The sequence below is a fragment of the Carcharodon carcharias genome, chromosome 24 (assembly GCF_017639515.1).
Source record: "Carcharodon carcharias isolate sCarCar2 chromosome 24, sCarCar2.pri, whole genome shotgun sequence".
NCBI lineage: Eukaryota > Metazoa > Chordata > Chondrichthyes > Lamniformes > Lamnidae > Carcharodon > Carcharodon carcharias.
The window spans coordinates 18,839,156-18,864,758 of record NC_054490.1 but is presented as its reverse complement, the minus strand read 5'-3'; the positions used below and the strand labels follow the sequence as shown (position 1 = coordinate 18,864,758).

At 53.6% G+C, this 25,603-nt stretch overlaps 1 protein-coding gene across 1 annotated transcript in view; it reads left to right on the top strand.

Moving 5' to 3' along the window:
- Positions 1-520: 520 nt before the first annotated feature.
- Positions 521-25,603, top strand: part of LOC121269360 (NACHT, LRR and PYD domains-containing protein 3-like) — a 43,195-nt gene continuing 18,112 nt past the window's right edge. The window contains exons 1-5 of the mRNA XM_041173914.1: positions 521-798; positions 5,680-5,862; positions 9,104-9,270; positions 18,237-18,408; positions 23,243-23,603. Of these exons, the coding sequence (XP_041029848.1) occupies positions 5,694-5,862; positions 9,104-9,270; positions 18,237-18,408; positions 23,243-23,603 (869 nt within the window). The 5' untranslated portion in view covers positions 521-798; positions 5,680-5,693. The remainder of the gene's footprint in view (positions 799-5,679; positions 5,863-9,103; positions 9,271-18,236; positions 18,409-23,242; positions 23,604-25,603) is intronic.

Sequence of the window (25,603 nt, the reverse complement as noted above, 5' to 3'; positions counted from 1 at the left end):
TTTGACAGTGAAGCACTCCCTCAATACTCACCCTCCGACAGTGCAGCACACCCTCAGCACTGACCCCCTATCAGTGCAGCAATTCCTCAATACTGACCCTCCCATAGTGCAGCACAACCTCAGTACTGACCATCTGACAGTGCAGCACTCCCTCAGTACTGACCCTCTGACAGTGCAGCACTCCCTCAGTACTGACCATCTGACAGTGCAGCACTCCCTCAGTACTGACCCTCTGACAGTGCAGCACTCTCCTCAGTACTGACCCTCTGACACTGCAGCACTCCCCTCAGTACTGACCCTCTGACAGTGCGCCTCTCCCTCAGTGCTGAGCATCAGAACCGAGAGGTTGTTTTCTGTGTTGCAAACACTCTGCAAATCTGCAATGAACAAGGACAGGCATTCTGAGCTTTGGACAGGGAGAGATGCCGGGTGCTTATCTCTCCTGGGAACATCCCCCTTTAGAGGGGTGTCACTCATGATGTAGTTAATCCTCCTGCACGGTTTACGCCCCAGAAATGAGCTGGAAGGGACTGTCATGCAAATTCGCTTCCTAGTACCAGGGGAGATCAGCCATACACAAGACGCATGTGAGAAGGTGCCAGAGACAGTTTAATACTTGGGCTTCTCATAATTTAATTCCAGTTAAATCAATTTGGCTTATTGTGACTTACGACAAAATAAGGTTTGAGTATATCCAGGCCAGGGTGAAGAACAGCTGCATTCAAACAGACCAGATTCCTGGGATCAGGACGAGCAGGAGATCGGGAGGAAGCACCCTCAAATCGGAGTAACATAACGGTAAGTTCAGGTCCCCAATCTAACCGGGGGCACCACGCGCACTGCTGATAAAAATGAAGGAGTGCTGCACTCTTGGAGGGTCAGCACTGAGGGAGAGCTGCACTGTCAGAGGGTCAGTACTGAGGGATTGCTGCACTGTCAGAGGGTCAGTACTGAGAGAGTGCTGCATTGTCAGAGGGTCAGTACTGAGGGAGTGCTGCACTCTCAGAGGGTCAGGACTGAGGGTATGCTGCACTCTCGGAGGGTCAGCAATGAGGGAGTGCTGCACTGTCAGAGGGTCAATACTGAGGAAATGCTGCACTGTCAGAGGGTCAGTACTGAGGGAGTACTGCATTGTCAGAGGGTCAGTGCTGAGGGAGTGCTGCATTGTCAGAGGGTCAGGACTGAGGGAGTGCTGCACTGTCAGGGGGTCAGTATTGAGGTAGTGCTGCACTGTCGGTGGGTCAGTACTGAGGGACTACTGCACTGTTGGAGTGTCAGTACTGAGGGAGTGCTGCACTGTCAGAGGGTCAATAAAGAGGGAATAGAGCACTGTCAGAGGGGGTCAGTACTGACGGAGTGCTGTATTGTCAGAGGGTCAGTAATGAGGCAGTGTTGCACTGTCAGAGATCAGTACTGAGGGAGTGCTGCAATGTCGGAGGGTCAGTATTGAGGATGTGCTGCACTGTCGGAGGGTCAGTACTGAGGGAGTGTTGCGCTGCTGGTGGGTTTGTGCAGAGTGAGTGCTGCATTGTCAGGAGTGCCATCTATCAGATGAGTTGATAACACTGATTCTGCTCTCCATTCTCTCTGGCGGCCGTAAAAGCTGTGCCAGTAGATTCGGAGAAGAGGGAGGGTAGATCTCCTCGTTGTGACTTGATGTCCAGTATTTATTTCCCAACATACGCCACTGGGGGTAAAAGATTATCTTTTCCTGATGTCTTCTGTCTGGGGCCTTGCTGTTGACCGGGTGGGAGTGAGGGCTGGAGGGGATTCGGGGATCGAGGGGATTTAACAACGAAGCAGTAGATTGCAAATGTTTCCAACTTGTCAGCTTGGCACTGGAGACACAACAAGGCCGAAAGCCTTACTCAGGGGGTAGCCAAGGGAGGCTCCTCAGCCTGGGACATGTGGAGCGTGAAGATAAGTCAGGGCGACTCTCAGCCCCTGCGTTGCTGTGGCAAAGTGAGGCACAGATACAGAAAGGAGCTTTTCCCAGTGCGACAATCGTGTCCGGGGCTCGTAATGCCTCACGTAGGGGAGTGGGGGAGGGGAGGGAAGTGGTGGCCTAGTCACCGAGCCTGTAATCCAGAGACCCGGGCTAATGCGCTGTCGGGAGGTCACGGGTTCAAATCCCTCCCCGGCAGCTGGTGGACTTTGGATCCGATTGATCAGTCGAGGATTATGAAGGCCGTCTCAATAGCGGTGGGTCGTGAGGCTGCCGTTGATGGGCCCTGTGTCCACTAGGGAAGGGGATCTGCTCCCACTGACCCGGTCTGGCCTACACGTGACTCCCAAGCAGCAGCCTTGCGGCTGACCCTTAACTGTCCCTCCTGAAATGGACGAGCAAGCCGCTCGGTTCAAGGGCAAGTTGGCGGTGGCGACAAATCCTGGCCTTGCCAGTGCCTCCCCGCATCCCACGGAAGGTTTAAGACACACCCGAGCTGGAGACTGCACGATGAAGGGAGGACTGTTGCGTGTGTTTGTGTGCGTGGTTTTACTGTACATTACAGAGAGATCTTGTCTGTCTCCGAGTGTTTCCAGACAGCCCGGAGAGAGCTTCACGTTGACAATGTGTGGCCCATCTCACCATGTAGGATAACAACAATTAGCACCAGCGATCCCAGCGAGATTCCTGGACTAATGACAGGATGATCCGCTCGCTTTCGGTGACGTTGGATGAGGGATAAGCCCTGGCTTCTACACAGAGTGGCAAGCAGGCTCCCTCACCTCTTTGTTACGGTGCACGGAGAATGGTCGGTGACCACCTGAGGGCAGCTTGATGTCTCATCGGGGAGATAGCACCTATGACATTGCTGCCCCCATGTTACTCCTCGAATAGTGAAAAAATACTCTGTATATATCATCCGAAAGTGCAGCACTCCCTCAGTAGTGACCCTCTGAGTGTGCAGCGCTCCCTCAGTAGTGACCCTCTGACAGTGCTGCACTCCCTCAGTGCTGACCCTCTGACAGTGCTGCACTCCCTCAGTACTGAACCTTTGACAGTGCTGCACTCCCTCAGTGCTGACCCTCTGACAGTGCTGCACTCCCTCAGTACTGACCCGCTGACAGTGCTGCACTCCCTCAGTACTGACCCTCTGACAGTGCAGCACTCCCTCAGTACTGACCCTCTGACAGTGCAGCACACCCTCAGTACTGACCCTCTGACAGTGCAGCAGTCCCTCAGTACTGACCCTCTGACAGTGCAGCACTCCCTCAGTACTGACGCTCTGACAGTGCAGCACTCCCTTAGTACTGACCCTCTGACAGTGCAGCACTCCCTCAGTACTGACCCTCAGACAGTGCAGCACTCCCTCAGTACTGACCTTCTGACAGTGCTGCACTGCCTCAGTACTGACCCTCTGACAGTGCAGCACTCAGTACTGACCCTCTGACAGTGCAGCACTCCCTCAGTGCTGACCCTCTGACAGTGCAGCACTCCCTCAGTACTGACCCTCAGACAGTGCAGCACTCCCTCAGTTCTGACCCTCTGACAGTGCAGCACTCTCTTAGTACTGACCCTCTGACAGTGCAGCACTCCCTCAGTACTGACCGTCCGACAGTGCAGCACTCCCTCAGTACTGACACTCTGACAGTGCAGCACTCCCTCAGTACTGACCCTCTGACAGTGCAGCAGTCCCACAGTACTGATCCTCTGACAGTGCAGCACACCCTCAGTACTGACCCTCTGTCAGTGCAGCACTCCCTCAGTACTGACGCTCTGACAGTGCAGCACTCCCTCAGTACTGACCCTCTGACAGTGCAGCAGTCCCTCAGTACTGATCCTCTGACAGTGCAGCACTCCCTCAGTACTGACCCTCTGTCAGTGCAGCACTCCCTCAGTACTGACGCTCTGACAGTGGAGCACTCCCTTAGTACTGACCCTCTGACAGTGCAGCACTCCCTTAGTACTGACCCTCTGACAGTGCAGCACACCCTCAGTACTGACCCTCCGACAGTGCAGCACTCCCTCAGTACTGACCCTCTGACAGTGCAGCACTCTCTTAGTACTGACCCTCTGACAGTGCAGCACTCCCTCAGTACTGACCCTCTGACAGTGCAGCACTCCCTCAGTACTGACCCTCCGACAGTGCAGCACTCCCTCAGTACTGACGCTCTGACAGTGCAGCACTCCCTCAGTACTGACCCTCTGACAGTGCAGCAGTCCCTCAGTACTGACCCTCTGAGAGTGCAGCACTCCCTCAGTACTGACGCTCTGACAGTGCAGCACTCCCTCAGTACTGACCCTCTGACAGTGCAGCACTCCCTCAGTACTGACGCTCTGACAGTGCAGCACTCTCTTAGTACTGACCCTCTGACAGTGCAGCACTCCCTCAGTACTGATAATCTGACTGTGCAGCACTCCCTCAGCACTGACCGTCCGACAGTGCAGCACACCCTCAGTACTGACCCTCCGACAGTGCGGCACTCCCTCAGTGCTGACCCTCTGACAGTGCAGCACTCCCTCAGTACTGACCCTCTGACAGTGCAGCAGTCCCTCAGTATTGATCCTCTGACAGTGCAGCACACCCTCAGTACTGACCCTCTGTCAGTGCAGCACTCCCTCAGTACTGACGCTCTGACAGTGCAGCACTCCCTCAGTACTGACCCTCTGACAGTGCAGCAGTCCCTCAGTACTGATCCTCTGACAGTGCAGCACTCCCTCAGTACTGACCCTCTGTCAGTGCAGCACTCCCTCAGTACTGACGCTCTGACAGTGCAGCACTCCCTTAGTACTGACCCTCTGACAGTGCAGCACTCCCTTAGTACTGACCCTCTGACAGTGCAGCACACCCTCAGTACTGACCCTCCGACAGTGCAGCACTCCCTCAGTACTGACCCTCTGACAGTGCAGCACTCCCTCAGTACTGACCCTCTGACAGTGCAGCACTCCCTCAGTACTGACCCTGTGACAGTGCAGCACTCCCTCAGTACTGACCCTCTGACAGTGCAGCACTCCCTCAGTACTGACCCTCTGACAGTGCAGCACTCCCTCAGTACTGACCCTCTGACAGTGCAGCACTCTCTTAGTACTGACCCTCTGACAGTGCAGCACTCCCTCAGTACTGACCCTCTGACAGTGCAGCACACCCTCAGTACTGACCCTCCGACAGTGCAGCACTCCCTCAGTACTGACGCTCTGACAGTGCAGCACTCCCTCAGTACTGACCCTCTGACAGTGCAGCAGTCCCTCAGTACTGACCCTCTGAGAGTGCAGCACTCCCTCAGTACTGACGCTCTGACAGTGCAGCACTCCCTCAGTACTGACCCTCTGACAGTGCAGCACTCCCTCAGTACTGACCCTCTGACAGTGCAGCACTCTCTTAGTACTGACCCTCTGACAGTGCAGCACTCCCTCAGTGCTGACCCTCTGACAGTGCAGCACTCCCTCAGTACTGACCCTCTGACTGCAATGTGTTGGATCCTGAATGCCCTGTGAACTAGCCCAGGAAGTGACTCAGTTCTGCTCCACCCGGAAGCGACAGAGACTCCCTACATTAACTTTCTGCAGCGGCTCAAAAAGGCGGCTCTGCACCGCATGCCCAAGGGCAATTGGAAATGGGCAGGAAATTCAGGCCCAGCCAATCAACGCTCACATCATCTCAATGAACTCAACAAACAACATGGCAGGAAGTAGTATGCAGGTCTCTGGGACCTATTGACAATGATGAATGATTTCAGGTGCTGGGGGCAGGATGGAGGATGACTCCAGCAGACATGGGGAATGTCCCAGCCCGATCAGTGGGAATAATGGAGGTGGGGAGGAGATCGGTGATGAGGTCACTCAACATCTACACTTTGATGTCAAGGAGGAAGACCGAGACATGGTGAAGAACAGCACGGAGAAGCAACAACCACTGCAAGGTCAGACAACAATAACTTGTATTTATATAGCACCTTTAATGTAGGGGAATATTACAAAGGCGCGGTATAATGGTAATCGTGGAACGAAAGTTTAACATCGAGTGTCATGAGGGGAGGGTAGTGCCGCTGATGTATAGCTTGGTCAAAGGGTTAGGTTTCAAAAAGCAACTTACAGGAGTGGGGAGAGAGGTGGGGACGTCTGGGTGTCTCAGTACTGAGGGAGCGCTGCAATTTCGGAGGTTCAGTCATGTGGGAGGTCTGCACTGTCAGAGGGTCAGTACTGAGGGAGGTCTGCACTGTCAGAGGGTCAGTACTGAGGGAGTGCTGCACTGTCAGAGGGTCAGTACTGAGGGAGTGCTGCACTGTCAGAGGGTCAGTACTGAGGGAGTGCTGCACTGTCAGAGGGTCAGTACTGAGGGACCGCTGCACTGTCAGAGGTTCATCACTGAAGGAGTGCTGCACTGTCAGAGGGTCAGTACTGAGGGAGTGCTGCACTGTCAGAGGGTCAGTACTGACGCAGTGCTGCACTGTCGGAGGGTCAGTACTGAGGGAGTGCTGCACGGTCAGAGGGTCAGTACTTGAGCGAGTGCTGCACTGTTGAGGGTCAGTCCTGATGGAGTGCTGCACTGTCAAATGTTCATCGCTACGGGATTGCTACCCTGTCCAAGGGTCAGTACTGAGGGAGTGCTGCACTGTCAGAGGGTCAGTCCTGAGGGAATGCAGCACTGTCAGAGGGTCAGTACTGAGGGAGTGCTGCATTGTCAGAGGGTTAGTCCTGAGGGACAGCTGCACTGTCAGAGGGTCAGTACTGAGGGAGTGCTGCACTGTCAGAGGGTCAGTACTGAGGGAGTGCTGCACTGTCAGAGGGTCAGTACTGAGGGAGTGCAGCACTGTTAGAGGGTCAGTACTGAGGGAGTGCTGCACTGTCAGAGGGTCAGTACTGAGGGAGTGCTGCACTGTGGGAAGGTCAGTACTGAGGGAGTACTGCATTGTCAGAGGGTTAGTCCTGAGGGACCGCTGCACTGTCAGAGGGTCAGTACTGAGGGAGTGCTGCACTGTCAGAGGGTCAGTACTGAGGCAATGCTGCTCTGTTAGAGGGTCTGCACTGAGCAAGTGCTTCACTGTCGGAGGGTCAGCAGTAAGGCAGTGCTGCACTGTCGGAGGGTCAGTACTGAGGCAGTGCTGCACTGTCAGAAGTTCTGTATTGAGGGAGTTCTGCACTGTCAGAGGGTCCGTATTAAGGGAGATATGCACTGTCAGAGGGTCAGTACTGAGGGAGTGCTGCATTGTCAGAGGGTCAGTACTGAGGGAGTGCTGCACTGCCCGAGGATCAGCACTGAGCGTGTGCTGCACTGTCGGAGGGTCAGTACTGAGGCAGTTCTGCACTGTCAGAGGGTCAGCATTGAGGGATTGCCGCACTGTTAGAGGGTCAGTACAGAGGGAGTGCTGCACTGTCAGAGGGTCAGTACTGATCGAGTGCTGCACTTTTGAGGGTAAATCCTGATGGAGTTCTGCACTGTCAGATGTTCAGCGCTACGGGACTGCTGCCCTGTCAGAGGGTCAGTACTGAGGGAGTGCTGCATTGTCAGAAGATCTGTATTGAGGGAGTTCTGCACTGTCAGAGGGTCAGTATTGAGGGAGTGCTGCACTGTCAGAGGGTCAGCATTGAGGGAATCCCGCACTGTTAGAGGGTCAGTACAGAGGGAGTGCTGCACTGTTGAGGGTCAGTCCTGATGGAGTGCTGCACTGTCAGATGTTCAGCGCTACGGGACTGCTACCCTGTCAGAGGGTCAATACTGTGGGAGTGCTGCACTGCTGGAGGGTCAGTACTGAGGGAGTGCTGCACTGTCAGAAGTTCTGTATTGAGGGAGTTCTGCACTGTCAGAGGGTCCGTATTAAGGGAGATATGCACTGTCAGAGGGTCGGTACTGAGGGAGTGCTGCATTGTCAGAGGGTCAGTACTGAGGGAGTGCTGCACTGCCCGAGGATCAGCACTGAGCGTGTGCTGCACTGTCGGAGGGTCAGTACTGAGGCAGTTCTGCACTGTCAGAGAGTCAGTACTGAGGGATTGCCGCACTGTTAGAGGGTCAGTACAGAGGGAGTGCTGCACTGTCAGAGGGTCAGTACTGATCGAGTGCTGCACTTTTGAGGGTCCGTCCTGATGGAGTGCTGCACTGTCAGATGTTCAGCGCTATGGGACTGCTACCCTTTCAGAGGGTCAGTTCTGAGGGTGTGCTGCACTGTCAGAAGTTCTGTATTGAGGGAGTTCTGCACTGTCAGAGGGTCAGTATTGAGGGAGTGCTGCACTGTCGGAAGGTCAGTACTGAGGGTGTGCTGCACTGTCAGAGGATCAGTGCTGCGGGAGTGCTGCACTGTCAGAAGATCAGTATTGAGGGAGTGCTGCACTGTCAGAGCATCAGTATTGAGGGAGTTATGCACTGTTGGAAGGTCAGTACTGAGGGAGTGCTGCACTGTCGGAGGGGCATTACTGAGGGAGTGCAGCACTGTCAGAGGGTCAGTACTGAGAACTGCTGCCCTGTCAGAGGTCAGTTCTGAGGGAGTCCTGCACTGCCGGAGGTTCAGTTCTGAGGGAGTGCTGCACTGTCAGATAGTTAATAGCTTGAAATGTGATGTAAATGTAAGGCCTTTCCTGTCCTCTAAGATCCCAAGGCCACTATTGGAAGGAAAGTAGTGGAGTTCTCCCTGGCGCATTGGCCAATATTTCCCTTAAAGTCAACTTCAGTACAAAAAAGATTTCCCTATCCTTTATCACATTGCTGCTCTTTGGATCTGCTGTGTCCGTGTTAACTGCCGTGTTTGTGACACTTTTGCAACATGCAGTCTGGAAAAGTGCTGCACTGCCTCTGAAACACTTCAGGACGCCCTGAGGTCATGGCAGGCGCTATATAAATGCAGGATTTTTCTTTCTTTCTCACAGGTACATCGTGCCGGGGAGAAACTAGTCAGAACTTAATGTGTATTTCCCAAAAGTACACACCATTCATCAAAGGTGTAAAAGTACATCACATAACAATTCACGTTTGACGTTCGGGGAATTTAACCATTATGAAAGCCTCGTCTATCCCAGCCAAGCTGGCTCTCGATTTCCACTCTCCTCCTCCCCTCATCCTCTCTCTGTGCCTTCCGATATTTGCTTCCTGTGTTAGCCGCGGTTTTTAACAGTGGGCAGAATCGTCTGTTCCCTGGGCAAGTTGTCATGTTGTGTTCCTCTTCCCCCCAGCTCTGGACACTGAGGCTCAAGAGACTGAGGAGTGTTCCTCGGACACACACCTGTACAGAGTGAGCAGGTTCTGCTGCCAGCGCCTCCTCGGGGTGGTGGACGAGTTTGTGGAGCGATTCACCTCTGCACCACTGGAGGAAGCTTTGTTTTACAGACAGGAGCAGGAGGTGAGGTCACCGTTTTAGGGAGGGCTCTTCATCAAGGATTGAGATGAATGTTGTCACGGCACAGCCGATGTTGAATGCTGAGCTGTTCAAATCCCAAAGGGGAGCTTGAAACAACTGTCATGACCTGTTCTGCCATTTGTACAAATTTCGAGATGCGTGCCCTGAATTCAGTAGTGATAAGACCACCAAGTCTCATAGGTTTTTACAAAACTAGATTAAACATTTATTGATAGAAGACATGACTTTAAATACATACATAGATCCACGAATTACTATGATAACTTTTAAATCCCCTACTTAATCTGACTCCCAGTTACACTTTCATTAAATCAAATATTTTTAAAAGACACAGGCAAATTAAATGATGCCCTGAATAGTCAGATTCAAAGTGAGTTCCCTTAACTTCAGTCCCTGAAGGCAGCAGTTTGGTATAAAAAGGCTGAAGGCATTTCATACTGGTTGAACCTTAGACTGCCTCCCTTTACACACAGCTTTCTCTCCTTTACATACATTTTCCCCTTTGAATGCTAATACCCATTGTTTCACCATGTCTTTGGACTTTACCTCCCTGATAATAAAAATCTCTCATAGCACTAAGTTTTACCAGTGATCTTTGGGAAAAATAAACACACTCATTCTAATCTTCACCCAGTTGGTGGCACATTTCACCCCCTCTTTTGAAAGCAATCTAGCCTGGTTCATTTGGAAATGCAAATGTTCCCTTGGCGCCAACGTTTCTAAACTTGCCCCATGTTTACCTCATTAACATTTCAAAGCTAACTCCTCTGCTTCCATCAGAGCACCCAGACCAGCTGCCTCTAATTCAATTAAGACACACACATACACATACACAAACACACACACAAACACACACACACACATACACACACACACACACACACACACACCATTATTACTCTACAATAAATTCCGATAACATTTTGGAAATTATTATAGCTTCCTGACAATGCACAATGCGAATTTAGACATGCAGATGGGTGCTAATTGGCATACTATGCCAAGCACACTTCTACAATGCTGGGCGTTGGCAAGTTTACGCAGTGCTCAACTGGGATAATAAGCATCAACGCAATGCAGATGTGTAAAACACTGGATTGAGATAGTATAATCTGCATTTGGTCATGACAAATTAACTCAATGCAAATTTTGCCTATACTGTATTGAGATCATTAGCATGGCAATGAGGCCTTTGTTTTAACATTGCAGGATGTTGATAATTAGCACAATGCAAATGAGCTCAGGCTCGAGTGAGATCATTCGCATCACAAGCAGTAGAGGGTCTCACGGTGGCTATTTGGCCTGGTGTGCGGCGCAAGGATGGCCAATGCTAAAATGGGATAGTTAGCATCGACACAAAGCAAGTAGGTAAAATGAGATAATTGGCAAAGCATGCCATGCTTGGATGGGGATGATGAACTAAATTATGCAAGGCAATCATAGGCAAAGCTGGATTGAGGTAAAATGATGAAAACTGTATATTTAGGTATTGATGTAGGGTGAGACTTAGCATAATATGTGAGGCAAATACATTTGATGCCAAACAGCGGATTGAGGGTATTCACATACTAGACAGTGCGAACTCTGAAAGTGTTCCATTGGGTAGACTGAGAGGTAGAGGAGACGGTTCCACTTGTAGGTCATAGATTTGCACTTCATGGGGCCCTGTGCTCCAATTCATTTTTGCCCCCCCTCCTCAACACAATCACCCTCAACTCTGCCCACCTCCCTCCCCCCACCCCCACTCTGGAGCACCAACCCGCCCTCCCGGGACCAGCCACCCCCCACCAACCCCCCCACCCCACCCCCCCACCTCACCCCCTCCCCCCACCCATCCCTGGACACAACCCAAAGCTACTGGGTTAAAAGCAAAACACTGCAGACGCTGGAAATCTGCAACAAAAACAAAAATAGCTGGAAAAACTCAGCAGGTCTGACAGCATCTGCAGAGAGGAACAGAGTTAACATTTCGAGTCCGCGTGACTCTTCACCAGAACTAAGGAGATATGGAAATGAGGTGAAATGTAAGTTGGTTGAGGGCGGGTGTGGGACAGGTGGAGCTGGATAGAAGGAGGTAAAGAAGAGATTGCCAAAGGTGTAACAGGACAAAAGAGACAAGCGGAAATCCTGTAGGAGAGAAGAGTAGTATTTCTTCAGGGTGGGCATTCCTGGAAGGGAAGTGGCAGCGAGTTCAACGTTAAGATAAAGGCAAACCACTGCGGATGCTGGAAACCTGAAACAAAAACAAAGATACCTGGAAAAACTCCGCAGGTCTGACAGCATCTGCGGAGAGGGACACAGTTAACGTTTCGAGTGTGTCTGACTCTTCGTCACAATTAAGGGAATATAGAAATGAAGTGAAATGCTGCTGCTTCCTGCACACCATCGTACAACTCTGGTTCTCGCTGCTCAATGGAGGAAACCCTAGCGCCTCTGACGAGAGGAGATACAGGTTAAAACGTGCATGCGAATGAGAGTGCCACTTTGCTCTTGTGGTGCAATCGGATAGCACGCGGCAGCCGAATAGCAGGATGGAGGCGTGGGCAATTCCAAGGGTAAGATTCTTCGGGGGATTGACAGGGTAGAGGCTGAGAGGTGGTTTCCCCTTGCGGGAGAGCCTAGGACCAGAGGGCATCTTCTCAGAGTGAGGGGGTCACCCATTTAAGACCAAGACGAGGAGGAATTTCTTCTCTCAGGATCTGTGGAATTCTTTACCGCAGAGGGCTGTAGGGGGGCTGGGTTATTAAATCATATTCAAGGCTGCGATAGATGGATTTTTAATCAGTGAGGGCTATGGGGACAAGGCAGGGAAAGTGGAACTGAGGATTACCAGATCAGCCGCGATCTCATTGAATGGAGGAGCAGACTGGATGGGCTGAATGGCCTGCTTCTCCTCCGACCACCTCTTCTAGGTTGCAGGTTTGAGCCAAACCTGGAGGAGCTCCTGCTGAGCGGCTGGTGCTGCAGAAACCGTGAGCTTTGGGGCTGGCCGCCCGACAGGGAGACAATGCCACCTCCAGCAAAGAGAATAACTGGACCGGAAGGGACCGACTTCTGCGGACCCCCGTCCCCGGGATTTAAGTGCCCCCAAGGGTCCGCGCAAACTCTGCTGAATGCTCAGCCGATGAAGCAGCGTCCGTGGAGCGGGAGAGACGCGAAGGCAGTGATCCTTTCTGCTAGCGCTGATCCGGCACTGTGCCCTCTCCCCTCGCCACCCTCTCCTCTGCCCCTCTCCCACCTTGTCCGGCTCGTTGCCAATTTATAAAAAAAAACTGCGGATGTTGGAAATCCAAAACAGAAACAGAAACACCTGGAAAAACTCCAGCAGGTCTGGCAGCATCGGCGGAGAAGAGCAAAGTTAACGTTTCGAGCCCACATGACCCTTCAACAGAACTGAGTAAAAATAGGGGGGAAAAGAAATGTTTTTTCCAGGTATTTCTGTTTCTGTTTTTGTTTCGTTGCCAATTTCTAGGGTGGAACACCAGCCCCTGCCATGGTTACGATATTCCGAACCATCCGATGGTTAATTGCTAACATAAGGTGCTACGAGCATGTTGAACACTGGGGATCGAGGCGGAAGTCCGTGGTTAATCTCAATCTTATAAAACAGTTAGCTCGTACCCCAGCTCACCTCACAGCTTATTTACTTACTGCGCTGCCGAATGCCGCGGTCTGTAAGGGAGGCGATAGAGTTCTGGAAACACAACAGGCAGTGTGGGCAGGAGCCAGTGCGATCATCCTGTGGTTTCCCAATGTCAGCCTTCGAGTTAACCCAGGTGTAACCCCCACCAGCCTCCACTTTCAAAGGATCATCCTGCGCCATTTCCGCCAACTCCAGCATGATGCCACCACCAAACCCATCTTCCCTTCAACACCCCCCCCCCGAGGCATTCCGCGGGGATCGTTCCCTCCGGGACACCCTGGTCCACTCGTTCATCACTCCCTCCACCTCAACCGCCTCCCACAGCACCTTAACCCGGAACGCCTTGCCATGTCTCTCTCTCTCTCCCCGTCTTTACTGTTGGAATTTTTGGAAGACAGACTGGAATGTGTTGACACTTTGGGACGTGGGGAACAACGACCATACGGCCAATGAAGAGCAGTCGGACTGCACACAGGCAGCTCCCATGGACAGTGAGTGACCCTTTTTACCAGGTAAACCTGCCTTGGGTGACGCTGGTCGGTGGGGTAGCAGGACCTGCAGGGAAAACTCCCCCGCTCTCTCCGGGAAACAGCGGGGGGGCCGAACGAAATCCCCATCAGCAGACACAACAAGGGCTGAGGCTTCTAGAAAACACCGAGGCTCTCCCACCCGGATCCCTCCGAATGAATGCCACCGCAGCGGAATGGCATCCCCATTGCCTCTCGCTCCAGTCCCGCCCCGATCCCACCAATCCCCACCCCCCCCACCCCCACTGTCCTCCCAGTCGCTGTTCAGTTCAACTTGGATCCTCAGTCAGTTTTCTGCAATACTCGGGCTTTCTTATCCTGCTGCCGCTCTGCCTCACCTCCTGACTCCCCAAAGCCTGTCCACCATCTACAAGGCACAAGTCAGGAGTGTGATGGGATACTCCCCACTTGCCTGGGTGAGTGCAGTGAAGTGAATGTGAGATGCACCCAGCTCGTTTCTCTCTATCTCTCTCTCTCTCTCTCTCTCCCCACTCCTCTCGTCTTGTAACCAACATTGAACACTGACTACCCAACAATGCAATCTGCTGCCTCCGAAAGGTGGAATCGTGTCACCGTCCCTCTCCCTGGCACCATGCCGCGTTCACTGTGCTCATGACAGAAACCTGCAGTGGTTGGCGAAAGTCAGCGAGGTGAGAGTGACTGCCCTTGACATCAAGGCCGCATTTGACTGAGTGTAGGCATCAAGGAGCCCCGGCAAAACTGGACTCACTGGGAATCAGGGGAAAACTCTCCGCTGGTTGGAGTCAGAACAAGCACAAAGGAAGATGGCTGTGGTTGTTGGAGGTCAGTCATCTCAGCTCCAGGAGATCACTGCAGGAGTTCCTCAGGGTAGTGTCCTCGGCCCAACCATCTTCAGCTGCTTCATCAATGACCTTCCTTCCATCATAAGGTCAGAAGTGGGGATGTTCACTGATGATTGCACAATGTTCAGCACCATTTGCAACTCCTCAGATACTGAAGCAGCCCATGTCCAAATGCAGCAAGACCTGGACAATATCCAGGCTTGGGGCTGACAAGTGGCAAGTAACGTTCATGCCACACAAGTGTCAGGCAATGACCATCTCCAACAAGAGAGAATCTAACCATCATCCCTTTGTGTCCAATGGCATTACCATCCCCCACTCTCAACATCCGGGGGTGACCATTGACCAGAAACTGAACTGAACGAGCCATATAAATACTGTGGCTACAAGAGCAGGTCAGGGACTAGGAATCCTGCAGCGAGTAACTCACCTCCTGACTCCCCAAAGCCTGACCACCATCTACAAGGCACAAGTCAGGAGTGTGATGGATGAGACTTGCCTGGATGAGTGCAGCTCCCACAACACTCAAGAAGCTCAACACCATCCAGGACAAAGCAGCCCCGCTTGACTGGCACCACATCCATAAACATTCACTCCCTCCACCACCGACGCACAGTAGCAGCAGTGTGTGTACCATCTACAAGAAGCACTGCAGGAACTCACCAAGGTTCCTTCGGCAGCACCTTCCAAACCCACGACCACCACCATCTAGAAGGACAAGGGCAGCAGACGCATGGGAACACCACCACCTGGAAGTTCCCCTCCAAGTCACTCACCATCCTGACTTGGGAATATACCGGCCGTTCCTTCACTGTCGCTGGGTCAAAATCCTGGAACTCCCTCCCTAACAGCGCTGTGGGTGTACCTACACCACAGGGACTGCAGCGGTTTAAGAAGGCAGCTCACCACCACCTTCTCAAGGGGGCAATTAGATATGGGCAATAAATGCTGGGCCCAGCCAGCGACAGCCCACATTCCATGAATGAATTAAAAAAAAGCACAGAAGTGTGAATCTACAAGCCGCGAGAGGTGGCTTGTGAGGGGCGGATGGGGAAAGGGGTATGACCTGTCCAAGTTCATGACTCTCGAGCGGCGTTTACAAACTATTGGCCAAAGGCGAAGAGGAGGGGCAGGGAGAAGGGCCATTTCCCCAGGCCTGCCTCAAGCGAACGACAATGCAGCCCCGGGTCACTGCCCGACCAATCGCCGTTGGCAATAAGGTCCAGCCCAGGGCCCGATGCCAAATCAGCGGCGGAGGGCACTGGAGAACCCACGGTGGGTCCCCTGTAGGTGGCGAAATGGTGTTACGGGAGACGCATTCCCCTTGGCCACACACCCCCACCACCACCAACGTCACCAAGACCCAATGGCCTACCTCGTTGCCTCCCTTCTGGGTACTTACTGCAGGCGGTCGCTGGAGGTCACACTTGCCCCTCAGGTCGGCATTTCTGTGGGAGCAGATCCCAGCTGAGGCCTCGAGCCTGTGTAACCTGTCCCCATGCCCTGTGCCTCCCCACCACCACCAGCTCAAATAGCCTGCCTAGGTGGACCACGTTTAATGCTCCCCTTTACTTTAAAGGCATTGGCGAAATCTGTTTGTGCGGTTCACTTTCATCAAGTCCCAGCTCTCTAAGCCGCTTGTATATTTCTATTTCCTTTGTTCTGCTTTGAAATGTTCTGACATCGCCGGAGAGCCTCTCTCTCTCTCTCTCTCTCTCTCTCCCTTCTCGCAGGTCTCAGCCACCCACCCACACCGCGTGCAGCATCTCTGACTCTGCTTATCCCCCAAATCTGTTTCTTTTTTATTCATTCATGGGGTGTGGGCATCACTGGCTAGGCCGGCCTAATTGCCCTTGTACGTAGGGCATTTTTAAGAATCAGCTGCATTGCTGTGGGTTTGTGGGACAGACCGGATAAGGACAGTAGGTTTGCTTCCCTAAAGGACATTAGTGAACCAGATGGGTTTTGTCTTTACAGCGATCGACAACGGTTCCATGGTCATCATCGGACTGTTAATTCCAGGTTCCTATGTTACCTTCTGCCATGGCGGGATTTGAACCTGGGTCCCCAGAGTATTACCATTGATCACTAGAATACCAGTCCAGTGACAATGCCACTGCCACCGCCATCACCTCCACCATCAACATCATCATCATCATCATCATCATCACTATCATCACCATCACCATCATCATCACCATCATCGTCACCATCACCATCATCATCATCATCACCATCACCATCACCATCATCATCACCATCATCACCATCATCACTATCATCACCATCACCATCACCATCATCACCAACATCACCATCATCATCATCACCATCACCATCATCACCATCATCATCACCATCATCAACACCATCATTACCATCATCACCATCATCATCACCAATACCATCATCACCATCACCATTACCATCATCAGCTACATCACCATCACCATCACCATCATCACCACCATCACCATCACCATTACCATCATCAGCAACATCACCATCACCATCACCATCATCACCATCATCATCATCACCATCATCACCATCACCATCATCACCATCAGCACCATCAGCACCATCATCATCACCATCATCACCATCACCATCATCACTTTCATCACCATCATCATCACCATCACCAGCACCATCATCACCATCAGCACCATCAGCACCATCATCACCATCATCACCATCATCATCATCACCATCATCATCATCATCAACATCACCACCATCACCATCATCACCATGACCATCATCACTATCATCATCACCGTCACCATCATCATCACCATCATCACCATCATCACCATCACCATCATCCTCCTCCTCTTGCTCCTCCTCCTCCAGCCAACCGCTGCCCCCACCCCCGCTGACTCTTCTTCCCCCTCCCCTTCACTCCAGTCACACTAAGCTACCACCTCGCGTGATGGGTCATTTTAGCGCCCGGAGTGGCACGGCAGGTCTCGGTGGGGTGGGGGGGGTGGGGTGGAACTGCCAGGAAGTTTTTGACCATTAGCAGCCGAGCAGACAGCTTAACGTTTCAGCTGGTGGGCAGCGCTTCCAACTCTCCAGCCTTCACTCATCACTTTGGGGACCCCTTACCCTCACCCTCGCCTCCTGTCATTTTGAGGGGAACCCCCCTCCCCCACACCATGCCTGGGTGGGCCCAGAACCGGGCACCCTCAACGTGAGAGACGGGGCGGGGGTGGGGGCAGGCCTTAAATCCAGCTCTCCGAAAACCGAGGTGTCCTAAAAGCCTTGCCGGGGCATGGGTTGTCAATCCTTATCAAACCAGTCGAATAACTATGCCGGCTTGTTCTGCCCGGTGCTGTGATGGCGTCATGGTGCGCCGGGCTGGTTTTTCGGCTTTGTGTGTGGGTCGATTCCCCGCTCCCCGAGTGGTCTGAGTGCCTGTTGACCCCTCCTCCCAACTCCCCCTACCCACCCACCCTCCACGCCCCCCCTACCCCACCAACCTGGCCTGACCCGAACCCGTTGACGCGAAAACCCGGCAAGGTGGGAAATCCAGGGACGGATTGGGTCCCAGGCTCGCCAGCTTTGAGGCCTTGCAGTCGCCGACAAATCCGATCGGGATTTCAGGAGAAACCCCCTTCGCCCGGGCAAGCGGCGAGATCATGGGGGTTGGGGCTTGCTCCCTCGGTGGGGGGGTGCGGTGGTTGAGGTGAATCGTGCTGATGCCTTTAAGGGGGGGGTGTGGGGGAATCTGGATAAACGTGAGGGAGAGAGGGATGGGAGGAGATGTTGATGGGGCAAGATGAAGAGGGCAGTTGGGTTGGTGGGGGGGTGGAGGGAAGGGGGAGCGGTGTGGGGGAGGGGGCTGTTGGGAGGAGGTGGGTGTGGAGCAGAAGCACTAGCACGGCCTAGATGGGCCGAATAGCCTGTCTATGCGTGGTCAACTCAATGCCCTTCCCTGTGTGTTACCAGGGAGTCGAGCAAACAGCGGAGGTGGGAGAGAGGAAGGAACCATCAAGCCATCTCCTGAAGAGGTTGACGGAGAGGGACAAGCCGCTCGGTGAAACCATGGCGCATTTCTTGGCGAGACTGCGCGATGTCAAGCAGGAGATTCGGGACATCCTGAAGGACCTGAGCGACAGGGGTACCTAAAATGGCCCGCATACCGTTCCCCAGTGTTCCAAGTCCCTTCGAGCATTTCCCAAATTCCCCTTTTGCGAGTCTCCGAGGTTGTCCTGAAGGGGTTTGGGATTGCGGAGATTCCCCCACCTTCCGAGGGAGCAACGCGCGCCCCCCACCCCCACCCATGCCAACACGCACGCCCCCCACCCGCGCCAACCCGCATCCCCCACCCACACCACCCCCCACCCCCGCCAACCTGCACCCCCCCACCCACCCGCACTGCACCCCTGCCAACCCGCGCTCCCCCCACCCACCCTCCACCCCGCACCATCCCCCACCAACCCGCACCATCCCCCCACCCCCGCCAACCTGCAAACCCCCCACCCCTGCCAACCCGCACCATCACCCACCCCCGCCAACCCGCACCATCCCCCCACCCCCGCCAACCCGCACCATCCCCCCACCCCTGCCAACCTGCACCCCCCCCACCCACCCGCACTGCACCCCCACCAACCCGCACCCCCCCACCCAGCAAACCCGCACTCAACCCCCCCCACCAACCCCCGCCAACACTGAGCGCCCCGGCGGCCATTTTGCGCTTAGAATGGGTGTCAGGCGGGGCTTGTGCCCCTCCCTCAGGAGGGAGCTCCGCCCTGGACAGCTGCCGGCCAATCCGATTGGCCGCCACACCCTCCAGTCCCCTCGGTGGGCGGGGCCGGAGGAAACCTTTCGTCTCTGCCCCATTACCTCCTCCAGTCCGCAACCCTCTGGTCGCCTGACCCTCTGGCCACGGCGAACAGCTTCTCCTTATTGACCTCCACCGAGACGCCTCATGGCTCCGAGCGCCTCCATTAAATCTCCTCTCGGCCTGCCCAGCTCCTCTGGTCTCTCCACACGAACTGAAACCCCCTCAGGACCCGGGGACCGATCTCCAAGGCCCGGACATCTGCCCTAAAGTGACATGAGGCGTGGGGGTCGTTGGCAAGGCCGGTGTTTGTTGCCCCACCCCCCCTTAGCACTCGGCCTGCTCGGGCCGCTCCAGAGGTGGGGGTGGAGCGGTGGGCAATAAACTCTGACCCCTGTCAGCGAGGCCCACATCGCCTGAATGAATTTAGGGAAGAAGGTGTTGCTGAGGGTCTGGATTCGCACAGAGGACAGGTAAGGATGGCAGGTTTCCTTCCCTAAAGGCCATCGGTGAACCAGATGGGGTTTCTCCTGACAGTCAACAACAGCTTTGGGGTCACCATCATTAAGGCAAGCTTCACGATTCCCAATTGTTACTCATTGATTTTAAATCCCACCAACTACCTGAAGTGGGATTTGAACCCTTGTCCCCAGGGTATCAGCCTGGGTCTTTGAGATTACTAGCCCAGTGACAATGCCATTACACTAACCCTTCATAAGAACATAAGAGCTAGGAGCAGGTGTGGGCAATTCAGCTCCTTGAGCCTGCCCCACCATTCATTACGATCATGGCTGATCTCATTTCGGCCTCAACTCCAATTTCCCACCCTCTCCCCATAACCTTTCAACCCGTTACTAATTAAAAATCTGTCCATCTCCTCCTTAAATTTATTCAGCGTCCTGGCATCCACTGCACTCTGAGGTAGTGAGTTCCACAGATTCACAGCCCTTTGAGAAAAGTAATTCCTCCTCATCTCTGATTTAAATCTACCATCCCTTAGCCTAAAACTCTGGCCTCTCGTTCTAGAATGCCCCACAGGGGGAAACATCCCCTTGTCTATCCCCTTTAGCATCTTAGATCCCTCAATTAGTTCTCCTCTCATCCTTCCAAACTCTAGCGAGTATCGGCCTAAACTGCTCAATCTCTCCTCATAAGACAAGCCCCGCGTCTCTGGAATCAATCCAGTGAACCTCCTCTGAAGAGCCTCCAATACAACCACATCCTTCCTCAAGTAAAGGGACCAAAACTGTGCACAGTACTCCAGGTGCGGTCTCACCAACGCCTTGTACAGTTGCAAGAACACTTCCCTATTTTTATACTCTCTTCCTTCAGCAATAAATGCCAAAGGAGAGCTCCTCCTTATAGCGTCTCACCTCCTCATACCTTCTCGAGCTTGCCTCAAAGATCTGTGCGTGGGTGAGACCAGGACCCACTGCTCCTGCACCCCCCACCCCCGCCCCCTATTTAAACTTGCGCCAATTGTGGGCACACCCCACGTTCTTGGGAAACACAGGAGCCTCGGACTCCTCCACGTTAAACTGTGTCTGCCACATGCCTGCCCCCGCCGCCGGCCTGGGTGGGGACTCCCCCCAAGTCGGTCAATGTCTGAACCGCTTCCAGGGTTGGCGCCGCCCACAAACCTCGAACTTGCACCCTGGGTAACCAAGCGCCGGTCGCCCGTTTAGGCTGGGTCAAGTCACCTGTCTCGACGCCGCACGTTCGGATTAAACCCTGCACCCATCAGGGTGAATGGGCCCTGATCCCAGGGGATCGCGGGCGGAAGGCTTCGGTTCATGAGGAGAGGCCGGGGAAAGACGGGACTGTTCCTCCTCGGAGCCCAGGAGGTCGCAGGAGAGATTTGATCCAGGCGGTTGGAACCGTCCAGGGGTTTCTGAAGAGCGGAATGAGCAAGGGCCGTTGGTGACGGTGGGACAGAGGGGCACAGGTTGAAGGCAGGCAGCAGGGGAGCGAGGGGGAGGAGCTGACGGTACAAACAAACCTTTCTAACGGGGCCAGTACTTGTGATCGGGGTCACGCTGCCGGGAAGGGGCGGCTGATTGGACGGTACCTTCCGAAAGGGAAATTGGATAAATCGCTCAGTGGGGAAAGAGCAGAGGGAAGGGGTGTTAAAGGGCTTTGGGAGAGCGGTGACTGTCCTGATGTAGGGATCACCGCAATCAATTGCAGATTGAAAGCTCCAGCCCACAACGTGACAATGAGCTAGTGGTAGGTGTTTTAGTGATGTTGATGGCGGATTAGATGCTGACCTGGAGAGCAGGGGGGAACTAACAGGCTCTTCTGCAACACTGTGACCCAGGAAGCTTCTATACCCACCTGATTAAACAGGCCACCTGCAAAGGCAGCACCTCCAACCGCGCAGCACCTACTCGGTACTGCTCTCCGGCAGTGCAGCACTCCCTCAGTACTGATCCTCCGACAGCACAGCACTCCCTCAGTACTGACCCTCCGACAGTGCAGCACTCCCTCAGTACTGACCCTCTCACAGTGCAGCACTCCCTCAGTGCAGACCCTCTGACAGTGCAGCACTCCCTCAGTGCTGACCCTCTGACAGTGCAGCGCTCCCTCAGTACTGACCCTCTGACAGTGTAGCACTCCCTCAGTACTGACCCTCTGACAGTGCAGCATTCCGTCAGTACTGACCCTCCGACAGCGCAGTACTCCCTCAGTACTGACCCTCTGATTGTGCAGCACTCCCTCAGTACTGACCCTCCGACAGTGCAGCGCTCCCTCAGTACTGACCCTCTGACAGTGCAGCACTCCCTCCGTACTGACCCTCCGACAGGGCAGCACTCCCTCAGTACTGACCCTCCGAGAGTGCAGCCCTCCTACATTACTGCCCCTCTGACAGCAGATCTCTCCTGTGGTGCTGTCGCTGTGACAGTCAGATCTCCCGACAGTGCCTCCACAGTAATGCCCCCCAACAGTGCAGCACTCCCTTAGTTCTGCATGGGTGCAACACCCTTATTTTTTACACTCAAGTCTCTGCATTAGACTTGGATCTGCAACCGATTGCCAGAAAAGTGAGAGTGCTACTGACAGAGGCACAGCTTGACCTGAGAAATCCTACTTGTGGAGAATCTTAAAGGAGGAGATTTGGAAAGGTTTACTCAGGGCACTCCAGAGCTTAGGGTCCCAGGTAGCTAAAGACACATTCATGAATGGTGGAAATTTGAAAATTGGAGCATTTTCAAGGGATCAGAATTGGTGGGGCAGAGAGATTTTGAAGGATGTCAAGGGCTGGGGCAGGTTCCAGAAATAGGGAGGGCTGTAGGGGCTGGAGGAGGTTACAGAGATAGGGAGGAGTGTAGGGGCTGGAGGAGGTTACAGAGATAGGGAGGGTTGTAGGGGCTGGAGGAGGTTACAGAGATAGGGAGGGTTGTAGGGGCTGGAGGAGTTTACAGAGATAGGGAGGGTTGTAGGGGCTGGAGGAGGTTACAGAGATAGGGAGGGTTGTGGGGGTTGGAAGAGGTTACGGAAGTAGGGAGTGTTGTAGGGGCTGGAGGAGGTTTCAGAGATAGGGAGGGTTCTGGGGCTGAAGGAGGTTACAGAGATAGGGAGGGTTGTAGGGGCTGGAGGAGGTTACAGAGATAGGGAGGGTTCTGGGGCTGAAGGAGGTTACAGAGATAGGGAGGGTTCTGGGGCTGAAGGAGGTTACAGAGATAGGGATGGTTGTAGGGGCTGGAGGTGGTTACAGAGATGGGGAGGGTTGTAGGGGCTGGAGGAGGTTACAGAGATAGGGAGGGTTGTAGGGGCAGGAGGATGTTACAGAGATAGGGAGGGTTGTAGGGGCTGGAAGAGGTTACAGAGGTAGGGAGTGTTGTAGGGGTAGGAGGATGTTACAGAGATAAGGAGTGTTGTGGGGGTTGGAAGAGGTTACAGAGATAAGGAGTGTTGTGGGGGTTGGAAGAGGTTACAGAGATAAGGAGTGTTGTGGGGGTTGGAAGAGGTTACAGAGATAAGGAGTGTTGTGGGGGTTGGAAGAGGTTACAGAGATAGGGAGGGTTGTAGGGGCTGGAGGGGGTTAGAGAGATCATGGGGAGTGTTAACCTTTGTGGAGGTTCCAGAGATAAGGGTGGGTTTGGGGCTTGGAGGAGGTTTTGGAGGTATCAGTTCAGAGATGTATGAAATTCTTTTGGTTTTCCTTCTGCAGAAGAGTCCGGGGGACCTGCCCATCCACTCAGCAGCAGCCAGGTGGACGGTGTCGCGGAGGGGAGGGAGGGGCAGCAGATCGGAAACAGGCGGTCCATCAGGAGCAAGATGCGGCTCTTGGACACCCTGTATTTCATGTGCGAGACCAGCAATGCCAACCTGCTGCAGATGAGTCGGGTCAGCCTGGGTGACTGCCGGGACCCGGGCAGCACACTGAGACTGTGCCCCCTTGACTGTTCCATGCTGGTGGGCGCCCTCACGCCGCTGGGGATCATCGAGGAAGTTAACCTCAGCCACTGCTGCATCGGGCCTGAGGGCCTCCAGCAGCTCTCTTCCATCTTACACCGCTGCAAATCCCTCAGGTAAATGCGCTCGAACCCCCCCCCGCCCCTACCCCGACCAAATGGCGCGACGGACGAAGCTTAGGCTAAAGACGGAGAAGATTTATGAGCGGAGGAGTAGAGTACCACAGCAAGGACATTATAGTTCAACCCAGGCTAGGCCCCAGCCCGGGAGCATCCTGTCCAATTCTGGGCACCACGCTTCAGGAAGGAGGTCAAGGCCTTGGCAATGGCGCGGAGGAGGGTCCACCAGAACGGGCACCAGGGATGAGGGACCGCGTGGAGGGGCTGGAGAAGCAGGGATTGTTCTCCCCCGAGCAGCCTGCCTCGAACGTATTTGGTTGAAGGCCCCCCCTTCCCCTCCCCCCACTCTTCAGCCTATCAAAAAGGATTTGGTTTTCTTTAATTTTATGCTTTCATGGGAAGAGGGCATCGCTGGCAGGAGCCAGCATCTGGTAGCCATCCCTAATTGCCTTATATTTCACCTCATTTCTGTTTCTCCTCTTGGCCATTTTGAGAGCCAGGCAGATGTCTTTGGGGATAAGAGTCGCACTTCCTACCCTCTCAAGCACGTCAGGCAACCAAAGGTTAACCACGACAACCGGCGATGGTCTCATAAACAGGAGCAGGAAATGCTGGGGACAAAGCTCAGCAGCGGCTGAGGAGAGACAGACAAGGGTTAAGGTTTCGAGTCCGTGTGGCTCTTCTCCAGAGCTGCCGGTCGCTCGGTCACCATGACTGGGTTGAACTTCCCGATTCCCGATCCATTAATTGAATTCACAGCCCACCAGCTGCCTTGTTGGGATTTGAGCTCGCGTTCCCCAGAACAATGTTCCAGTGAAGCCCAACGCAAACTGGAGGAACAACACCTCATCTTCCGACTAGGCACTTTACAGCCTTCCGGACTGAATATTGAGTTCAACAACTTCAGACCATGATCTCTCTCCTCCATCCCCACCCTGTTTCCTATCCCCCTTTTTCCTAATAATTTATATAAGTTTTAAATATATATTTTTCTCCCATATTTCTATTATTTTTGAATGTATTTCCATCCATTGTTTTATTTCCACCTTTTAGCCTATTTCGATCCCTTCGCCCCACCCCACCCCCCACTAGAGCCATCTTGCTTGTCCTGCTTTCTACCCTTAATGCCGCCATTAGCACCTCCTTTAGCTAATATCACCACCGTCAACACCCCTTTGACCTTTTGTCTATGACATCTTTGGCAATCTCTCCTTTGCCTCCACCTATCACGGGCCCTCTATCCAGCTTTACCTGTCCCACCCCTCCTCAACCAGCTTATATTTCACCTCATTTCTATTTTCCCTCAGTTCTGTTGAAGAGTTATACGGATTCAAAATGTTAACTGTGTTCCTCTCCGCAGATGCTGCCAGACCTGCTGAGTTTTTCCAGCTATTTTTGTTTTTGTTTCAGATTTCCAGCATCCACAGTGTTTTGCTTTCATCCCCAGAGCACTAGCCCGGGTCTCTGGTTTACTAGCCCAGTAGCATTAGCTCTACGCCACTGTCTACCCTGGGTGATCACAGATGCCTCGCCTGAGTTATCACACAATACATTTCTTGTGTGCTTTCTTCACTTTGAAGCTCTTTTATGCCTTGGTGAAAGAGATTCGGGGGAAACGTTCCCTCCCAACACAGTGAACATTGGAGCGCTGGGGCGGTGTGAATACCTCTAACTCCCCTTGAGCTGGATGGTAATCCAAGAGGCTCAACAACCCTGCCGTTGAGTACGAACATACGATTTAGGGGAAGGACTTGGCCATTCAGCCCCGCAAGCTGGCTCTGCCATTTGATAAGACCACAGAATCACAGAATCACAGTGCAGAAGAGGCCCTTCGGCCCATCGAGTCTGCACTGACACGTGAGAAACACCTGACCTACCTCCCTAATCCCATTTACCAGCACTTGGCCCCATAGCCTTGAATGTTATGATGTGCCAAGTGCTCATCCAGGTACCTTTTTAAAGGATGTGAGGCATCCCACCCCCGCCACTCTCCCAGG